Here is a 9,765-nt window from a genome sequence, read left to right on the forward strand (position 1 = left end):
GGACCGTTTGGGGGGTCCGTTACACCCACGGAGCGGGCGCCAAGGGATGGCTGGGGCCCCGGCAAATTCCCTAAAGTCGCCCCCCACCGCATTACCACCTGGCTGCTTCGCAAAGTGCTGCAGGGGGGCAAGCCAAAGCCCCACCCCCGCCAGATCGTGACCCTCCTCAGGCCTCCAGGGACAAAAAGTGCCCTCGGAGATCCAGGCCCGGACCCGCCCCGGCCACGCAATCGCTGTGTGACCCTTAATCAGTGTCTTCACCTCCCTGAGCCTGCTATCCTCCTCTATATGAAGGAGACAGAGACACACAGGAGGCGCACAGACGAGAGGCTAAGACTTTACTTGTCACTCAAGAGCCCTGTGCCCCGTCCCCACCTGCCCTCCTGGGAAGGCTCAGAAGAGCTTCACAAACTCCAGCTGCACGTCCCCGCCCACTTCGCACCAGAACGCGCGCTGTGGTGGGAGCCGGTAGCTGAACTGGTGGTATTCCTCGTCCCCGATCACAACCTGCAGGGGCAAGGAGACACGGTTTATGGTTCCCGAGGCGACTGCGGGGTCATTCCCGACTCGTACCCACGCTGCGTGACCTCGTCACCCACGCAGCCCCGCATTAGGGAAAAGGGCTGCTGTTGATTCTAAGCCCTTGCCGTGAGGAGTCAATGAGCTCATTGCTGGCACGGGGTGCTTTGTAAGCTTTGGCGGTGGATGTGGTCTCCACGGTGCCCGCGTCCACCGCCTCACTGTGACGCACAGATTGAAAGTGGAGAACGGCCTGGGTGGTGGAGGGTCTACAGCGACCACTCCCTGCCGGGACTTATTCTGGGTTCTGTCTCCCAACCCATCCATTCCCCTGCCCCAGAGCCGCTACGTCAGGCGCCAGTGGACAGGGAATAGGGTCCGGGGTGTCCACGCCTCCCAGCTGCACACCCACCCTTTGGGCTCGTGCTCTCGCGTCCTTGTCACCGCCATATGCCTGCCCTCTAGTGCGCTTGCGCCAGGGGAGGTGAGGGACTGGGGACGCCGTGGCCAGCCTTGGCCGCGCCTTTGCTCCCCACCTCCGACAAGGGCCTTCCTGGCCTTGCCAAGGGAAGAGACCTGGGTGTTGGCGGCCACCCCTGTGGCAGAGACGCACCTGGAAACCGTCTTTCTTGGCAATGAGGTGCAGTTCGAAGGGCTCCCCACGCTGGAAGGCAGGGCTACCGCTGCGCTCCTCTGAGCCCCAGGCGCTGCACTCCATGGTGTTGAAGACCACCGAGGATTCATCCAGACGGGGGTTGAAATGCAGGACGATCTCACTGTCTGGATCGTCACTGCACAGCAGGTTTATGTAGAACCTGTTAGGTGGCGGATGGGAGGGGGCGTCAGAGAAAGGACTTACCGATTGCCGAAGCACATCCAAGTCCACAGGGACCTGAGAGCCACACGCCAGTGAAGGAGGGGTGGTGGACTGGAGGCCAAGGAGTCCAGGTTCCAGAACATCCAGAAACCAACTGGGGACCTGGACACACATCCACCCAGGCAAGGGTCACTGCACTACGGCCTGGGTCCCCCGCATTTCCAGAGTCTGGGAGTTGCCGAGGAGTCATGGTCCTGAGACAGGGGTGCCTCCGATCCCCCAATTCCCAGAGGGCCGGGAGCAATACCAGGGACCCCAGTATTCCCAGGCATCGTAGATTCCCAGAAATCCTGAAGCTCCCGACCCAGGAAGTCATAGGTTTGATTGCTGAGGCCTCCCAGGTGCCCAGGGCACCTCTGACTCACAGGCTGTGTTTCCACAGTTGCTTCAGACTCAGACTGGAAGTCTTACTATAAGTAAGAGCCTTGGATTGCCCTGGAACTCCCAGATTCTTAGAAGGTTGTAGGGACCCCAGGTACACTGTCCTGGGACAAATGAGTAAAGACATCAGATTCCAGAAGGTGGGAAATAGCTTGGAGATTCCAAGATCCTGGTGGGCAAAGCTGGCCTGGGGCTTGTTCTCTGGGCTGTAAGAAGTGGGGTCAGCTGAGCCTGGAGACCTCCCACCCCTTACCGCAGAGGCTTGGAGGTCTCACCTGGCAGCATCTTTGGGGACAACACCACGAATTCTCAACACAGTGCCGACTTCGAAGCTCTTGGCCAGCGAGGTCCTGTAGGGCACGTTCTGCAGCAGCAGGGGTGCGGGGGCCAAAGTGGATCAGGGAGGCAGAGGAGAGAGACACATGGGTCAGTGCCGGGGAGAACATGACCAGGAGCCAGGCCAACAGAATCAGAGAGCAGAAGGGCACAGAGGCAAAGGAAAGAGAGCCAGGCGTAGGGAAAGGATTGGAGAGAGGAACACAAAGAATCAACAGGAAGATATTCAGAGAGGTAGAAAGTAAGGGGGGAACACCAAGGGGGAGATGGGAGCGTGGGATGGATTGGGTCAACCCAGAAACAACAGCCCAGAACGTCATAGCACCCCCGAACACCCGTTTTCTCCTTGACACAGGAGACCTCAGCCAAGCCCCAGCCCCTACCCCATTCCAGTGCAGCCTTGGGTCCAAAACCTCGCCACCTCCACACCCCTGGAGCACTCACATATACCGGTGGCATGGCTGGAACAGCGGACAGGCAGTGGTGGTGGTGGGTATGGCTGCTGGGACCTTAAGTAGAAGCAGGGCGTGGCTGGCCCTGGTGACTCACCGTCACCCCTTTCCACACCCACCACCCACACCTGGCACAGACCCTGGCCCTGGGGCCATGCTGGCCAGCATCCTCCTTCTAGGGCCTCTGACACCCCTGCAGTCCCTGAGGATTCCCAGGTCCCTCTCCTCTGGGCTAATAATGATAGGAACAGTTAACAATAATAATAATAATAACACTATAGGGATTCCCTGGCGGCACAGTGGTTAAGAATCCACCTGCCAGGGGAGAGGAAACAGGTTCGATCCCTGGTCCAGGAAGATCCCACATGCCTCAGAGCAACTAAGCTGGTGCACCACAACTACTGTGCCTGCTCTCTAGGGCCGGTATGCCACAACTACTGAGCCTGCGTGCCACAGCTACTGAGCCCGTGTGCCACAACTATTGAAGCCCGCAGGCCTACAGCCCGTGCTCTGCAACAAGAGAAGCCACCGCAGTGAGAAACCCGTGCACGGCAACGAAGAGCAGCCCCCTCTCGACACAGCTAGAGAAAGCCTGTGTGCAGCAACGAAGACCCAACGCAGCCAAAAATAAATAAATACACTTATTAAGAAAAAACAACATCAGAGAAGGCTCATTGAGCCACCATCCCTCCAGCCCTAGCTTCCTGGTGCCTGGCGGAGAGAAAACACGCTCGTGCCCATTTCATCATGGAAAACTCGAGTCCTGAGAGGCTAAGCTGTGGGCTGCAACTCTGGACCCTCTCTCCCAGGTTAGGACCTGCTGACTAGGGCTAAGGACGTGTCTGCCCTGACATTCCAGTTTATGCTTCTGGAATATAATAATAACCATGGCAACAGCAATAATAATAGAAAAGGGAGCTCAGAGGGGCAGGGTATTTTGCCTGATGGTCACGGCTGTCTCCTTGGCGCCTAGTGCAGTGCCTGGCACACATAAGTGCTCCGTAAATATGGGTGAAAGAAGGAATGAAAGATAACACAGCTGCCATTAACGCAGCCTCCGGCCTTTCTAGCACGTGCCAGAGACCACTGATTTCAGACAGGCCACTGAGGCAGGGCCATTGATCCCCCTTATTTGACAGATAAGGAAACTGAGGCTCAGAAATGAGAAGCCGTTTGCCCAAAAAACACAGCTGTGCAGAACCACGGACACTGTGTCTCTGGCTTTCTTGATCTCTGGAAGTTTCTCTCTGGTTTATTCTGTCTCCAGGATGCCCTAGCCTCTCTGACTCTCTGTCTCTCTGGCTGTCCTGTGTCTCTGTCCCCCCACCCCCCGACGTGTTCCTGTTTCTCTCCTTCGAGTCTCTCTCCCTCCTCCTCCCAGAACCCTTCCTCTCTCCCATCCGATGTTCAGGACAAGGGGCGGGGAAGGAGGGGTGTCCTACGACCCGCCCCCCAGCCAGACCAAGGAAGAGAAAAAAGTGGGACCCTCCACCCAGGCCCATTTCCACTCCCCACAGCCCAAAACTCCAGAAGAGGAATCCAGGTATGAAGGGTGGGGTCAGAGGGAGAATGCTGAAAGAGGGTTCTGGGAGACAGGGAACGGGGAGGTGGGGAGGTGGGGAGCTGGGCAGAAGCCCCTCCTAGCAGCCCCTTCTCCGTTTCCGCCGCCCTACTCCCCGCACCCCACCCGCATTGGCGCCCCACCCAGCAGAGGGAGAAGACGCCTGGTGCAGAACCAGGAATGGAAACTCTGGGTGGAGACAAGCCGACTCAGAACCTGATCCACAGCCTCGCAGGCGTCCCAGCCTCCCTCCAGGCCCCTGACCACACAGCTAGGGCAGCTGGAGGAGCCAGGGCCTCGGAGACGGAGGCTGGGCAGCTGCATTTAGGCGTTTGGTTGGGGGCTGCAGGCACCCCCATTTGGCAGAGGACAAAGCAAGCTTAGAGAGGGCCAGCCTCTCCCCAAGGCCTCACAGCAAGGACGGGCCAGGGCCCGGGCTGGAGCCGCTCTGTGTGCCAAGGGCACCTCATCGGGACTTTCAATAGAGAGGACAGTGGGGTCTGAGGTGGTGACACCAACATCTGCTCGGGTGGAGAGTTTCCCAGGACGAGGGACTCCATTACTCGGATCACTAAGGGTGTCCCCTTTCTGTACCTCATTCTGTATATTGCTGTGTATCCCACTAGCTCATCTGTTCCCCGATTTCTTCATGGTGGTTGGATATTTCCCCACACGCTGCCGGCCTGCAAGTCCTGACCTTCGTGTTTGGCCGTATGTTTGCACTGAGTGTGTTACCAGCTTGATTGCTAGGTCATCTCTCAGCGTCGGGCACGGGCATCCTGGCTGGATTCGCATTCATTTGTGCTGGTTATCTTCCATCAGTTCTGGAATAACATGCTTAGGAGCGTTTTTGTCTCACCTCTAAATAAGTGGCGGGTGTCCTCATTTCCCAATACTCTTTTTGTTTTGTCGAGCTGTAGGTCACGCTCGTAGATCATCCAGGCTTTACCGGAACACTTCCATGAGCCTTGACAATACACGGACCTGGGCAACCACCACCCCAATCAAGTTTTAGCCCCTGAAACAGCCAGTCCCCCTCCACCTGCCCCAGGAAACACTGTCGCTCCTCAGCATTTGAGAGCCACCAAGCTCATCTGCGATGAAAACAAAGAAAGGGACGCCCAGCGGGCCGAGTCTGCTGGCCCTCCCCTCCTTCCGAAATAACTGGGGCGAAAAGTACTGAGTGCACCACGGTGTTTGTAGGAATTGAAAATCCCAGGCTCTGTCCATGTCAGCTTCTTGCAGACTTTGGGTTGGTTTTCATATACAGCGAAGAAAGTTCAGGGGCTGGATTGGTTTTGTAAGTTAGTTTACCAATGAGGAAAATGACATGTTTTAAAAATCTGACCTTTTTTTTTTGGCCCTGCTGTGCTTGACTTGTGGGAACTTTTCCCCCTGATGAGGAATTGAACCCGGACCCTCGGCAATGAAAGCACCGAGTCCTAACCACTGGACCACCAGGGAATTCCCCCAAATGTGACCTTTTTCTTAAGCTAGGAAGTCCGCTGGAAACCTTACAGTCCTATTTATAAATATAGTAAATTGTATCGATGCAATCACTTGCTAAGGAGAAGCAGGTGCTGTCATATTTGGTTCCATTGATAAACTGAGTTCATTAAACCCCTTTAAACATTTTAATCAGAATGCGGGATTTTGACATGTTGAGTTTGAAGTATTTCCACTGTCTCTCCAAGGCCAAAGTAATCTTGTACATTTCCGTCTCGCTCTGTGAAAACACTGATTTGCTGTTTCTCCTCCTCTTCTCCTTCCTTTCCTTCTGCTGAGCAGTTGGGTGCTCCAGCTGTCATGCTGGTGAGTAAGTGCTGCCTCTGGGGGTGGGGGGCCCACAGGGCGGGGTGAGGGGGCTGAGGGGGCGCCCCTCCCCCAGGGCTGGGTCAGCTGGGGTGTCAGAGGGAGCCGGTGAGGAGGGTGCTCAGCTGGCCCTCAGGAGGCGGGTAAGGAGGGTGGCGGGAGAGCAGGGAGCGCAGCCTGGACGTGGGAGGAGGTGTCTGTGCAGGGCTGAGGGTCACTGAGAGGTGCTGGAGCCCAGCGGGGGAGGGGGGCTTCCCCAAGGGGAGGAAATGCCGTGTGGGTGTCAGCGATGGAAGCAAGTCCAGAGCTGCTCTCTCCCTGTCAGAGGAGGGACGTATAGATGTGGACCAAAGAAGTGGGCCGTGAACCCTGTGACATCGGGCTGGAAACGGAGGTGACCGTGTGAGCTAATAATTACAAGATTAAATTTATGTTAACATTTTAGGTGTGATTTGTACTGTGATTATATAGGAGAATTATGCTTCAGAAATGCACACTGCGGGGACGTCCTGGTGGTCCAGTTTAAGAGCCCGCGCTCCCAATGCAGGGGGCCCGGGTTGGACACCTGGTCGTGGGACTAGATCCCCCCCTGCTGCAACGAAGGCCTGGTGTAACCAAATACATTTTGTACAAAATGCACACGGAAGTATTTAGGGGTGAAGTGTCATGATGCCTGCAACCTGCCTTGCAGTGGCTCACAGAGAGAAATGGCAGATGTGGAAAATACGAACGCGCCTGGGAGCCTGGCTGACATCTCTGCAGGCGTTCACCGTCCTCTTCTTTTAACTTTGCTGTAAGTGTGAAAATTTTCAAAATGGTGGGGGGATAAACCAAACTTGGGGTTCTGATTTTACAGAATCCGGACTACCGCGGTTCCCAGAAAGAGCATCCTCTCCAACATCCCTACCCCCCAGATGAGGCCTTGGAAAGCAGTGGAGACAAGAAGAACCTCCCTGGAGGCAGAACCAGAACGAGTCTTTGATCTTCATGTCCAGTGGGCTTATCTTTGCTATGGACCAGTGTCTGCTGCACGTTGCCCTGTTTCCCGTTTCCTGCATAAAAATGCCTTCACCGGGCTTCCCTGGTGCGCAGTGGTAGGGAGTCCGCCTGCCGATGCGGGGTACACGGGTTCGTGCCCCGGTCCGGGAGGATCCCACGTGCCGCGGAGCGGCTGGGCCCGTGAACCATACGCCGCTGAGCCTGCGCGTCCGGAGCCCGTGCTCCGCAGCGGGAGAGGCCGCAGCGGTGAGAGGCCCGTGTACCACACACACACAAAAAAAAAACCCAAAAATGCCTTCACCGTAGTTTATTGGGTGTCTAGGGCCAGCCTTGGCTGGGCGTGACAAAGAGGACTGTGAGTGTCTTCCACCAAAATCCTGGCCTCTGGGCTGGGCACAGTAACCAGATGGGAGCTGAAGGTTGTCTCCACTGGAAGGGGAGGTGAGTGGTCTGGGTAGGGGAGGTGAGTGGTCTGGGTAGGGGAGGAAGAGTACAGGTGAATATTATTGTAGACAAGGGGCTGCACTGTAACAGGGAGCACCAGTTGACCATCCAAGATCCATTACCACTTTCTCTCTTAATCAGAGTCCTGACTCCGTCCAGGATGGCCATGTGGCTGTTGCATTTCCCCGGGTTCCAGTTACTTTTGTTGTGAAGCCAATTACCCCAACGCTTTGCGGCTTCAAACAGCCATCGTGTGTGTGTGGGCTCATGGCTTCTGTAGGTCGAGGGTTTGCACAGGGCACAGAGGGAATGGCTTGTCTCTTAAGGTTCCATGATATCTGGGCAGCCTCTGTTACTAGGGGGCTGGGGTCATCTGGGTGACCTGCACACAGCCTTCCTAGGAAGCCTGTGCATCTTCAGAGCAGCCGGACTTCCTACATGGCAGCTCAGGGCTCCAAACGCCAGCGCCCTTTCAGCTCACCAGACGAAAGCTGCCTCCTCTGTTCTCGCCTGGTCTGGGAGGTCATGCCAAACCTCTCCATGCTGCACTCTACTTGTTAGGAGTGAGCAGCTGAGGTTGGCCTGCGTTTAAGCCTCCACCTCATGGAGCAGAAGTGCCAAAGAATCGGTGGAGGTATTTTAGGTGGTAATTTCATACTTTTGTTATTTTTTTTTAAAGATTTAATTTAATTTGTATATTTTTGGCTGTGTTGGGTCTTCGTTGCAGTGCGAGGGCTTCTCATTGCACTGCGGTGGCTTCTCTTGTTGCGGAGCACGGGCTGTAGGTGTGCGGGCTTCAGTAGTTGCAGCACGCGGGCTCAGTAGTTGTAGCTCGCGGGTTTAGTTGCCCCACGGCATGTGGGGTCTTCCCGGACGAGGGATCGAACCTGCGTCTCCTGCACTGGCAGGCGGATTCTTAACCACTGCGCCACCAGGGAAGCCCAGGTTCTTTTCTTTTTTTTTTTTTTTGCTGTACGCGGGCCTCTCACTGTTGTGGCCTCTCCCGTTGTGGAGCACAGGCTCCGGACGTGCAGGCTCAGCGGCCATGGCTCACGGGCCCAGCCGCTCCGCGGCACGTGGGATCTTCCCGGACCGGGGCGCGAGCCCGTGTTCCCTGCATCGGCAGGCGGACTCTCAGCCACTGCGCCACCAGGGAAGCCCCGCAGGTTCATTTTTATCACAGGACATTCCCAAGACCGGAACTTCGCCCCACTCCCCACTGCCCTCGCAGGCAGACTGGAGGGGCGTGGCCGTGGTGCCCAGTGGGCACACACCCCCGGCTCCACTCCGGCGCACTCTCCTGGAGGACTGAGGGCGGTGCCCTGGGCTCATCAGCAGGATCTGTCCCGAAGCCAGTCTGAGAGTGACAAGAGCCACACCTGCAGGTCTGTTCCACTGACCAGCCGCCCAGGACCGAGGTGGGCCCACGGACCTTGGTCTGCATTGTGTTGGCTGCTCGTTCTTGCCTAGGTTCACAGGCAAACAGCCAGTGTCCTTCCTTTCCTTCTCATCACCGCACCAGCGGCTCTCTCCTACTTGCTGCCGTCACACGCCTGGCAACCTCGTGTTCCGGGGCCAGCCAAGAACTGAGACCCCAGCAGGCCCCTAGTTCCCAGTAGGCAAAGTCCGCTTTAAACTACTGCTGCCTAGCCGTGTTCTCGAGGCTTCAGAGCCGGGAAAGTGCGGAGCGCATAGCAAGCCGTGGAGCCCGCAGCCCGGGACCCGCGATGCTCCGCGGAGGCGCCGGAACCTCGCTGCATGCCACCCCCAAAACAAGCGAGCTCTGCGCCCACCTGTCCCGCGGACCTGGGCGCACCTCCGGCCACCGCGGCCCAGCACGGACGGAGGCGTGGGGCTCAGCCGGCCGGCGGCGGGCGCTGGGGCGGGCGGGGACCCGGGCTCCAGCCCCGAGGCAACGTGGACCCGCCAGGCCCACCTCCGTTCCCGCTGCCCGGAAAGCCTGCCTCCCATTGTTTGTCCCACCTCCAGAAGCACCTGGTGCCATGGATTCCCGAGCTGTTTGGTGGCTCTGAATTCACTGAGTTTCTTCTATAGTTTTCCAACTCCAGCCTAGGGTTCAATTTCTGGGATTTACTAAGAGGTTACCACGTATCCAGTACCTAAATTTGTCTTCTCTCTCCGTTTCTTTGGCCCTGAGGGTCGACAACTTTAAAAACTCATTTAAAACATACTGGTTAAGGGCCAGACGCCTGGGATGTTTTTTTGGCCCTGCATTCCCTGACTGCGTGATCTGAAGACAGTTGCTTTTCTCGTTATGTCAGTAAAACAGGGATGACAGCAGTCCCTACCTCCTAGATTCGATTAGATTACAGTGAGAAACTGAAGGGTGAATGTTGATCAAGTGCCTAGAGCTGTGTGACACA

The 9,765-nt window shown here is 56.7% G+C and overlaps 1 protein-coding gene across 1 annotated transcript; it reads right to left on the reverse strand.

Moving 5' to 3' along the window:
• Positions 1-321: 321 nt before the first annotated feature.
• LOC137214962 (galectin-7-like) lies at positions 322-2,622 on the reverse strand. The gene is made up of 4 exons (XM_067719402.1): positions 2,558-2,622; positions 2,053-2,141; positions 1,133-1,334; positions 322-507 (listed from the first exon to the last, which is right to left on the reverse strand). Exons 1-4 carry the CDS (start codon positions 2,570-2,572, stop codon positions 394-396), a joined length of 420 nt encoding a protein of 139 aa, XP_067575503.1. The 5' UTR covers positions 2,573-2,622; the 3' UTR covers positions 322-393.
• Between the last annotated feature and the right edge of the window lie 7,143 nt (positions 2,623-9,765).

The sequence above is a fragment of the Pseudorca crassidens genome, chromosome 20, assembly GCF_039906515.1.
Source record: "Pseudorca crassidens isolate mPseCra1 chromosome 20, mPseCra1.hap1, whole genome shotgun sequence".
Lineage (NCBI taxonomy): Eukaryota > Metazoa > Chordata > Mammalia > Artiodactyla > Delphinidae > Pseudorca > Pseudorca crassidens.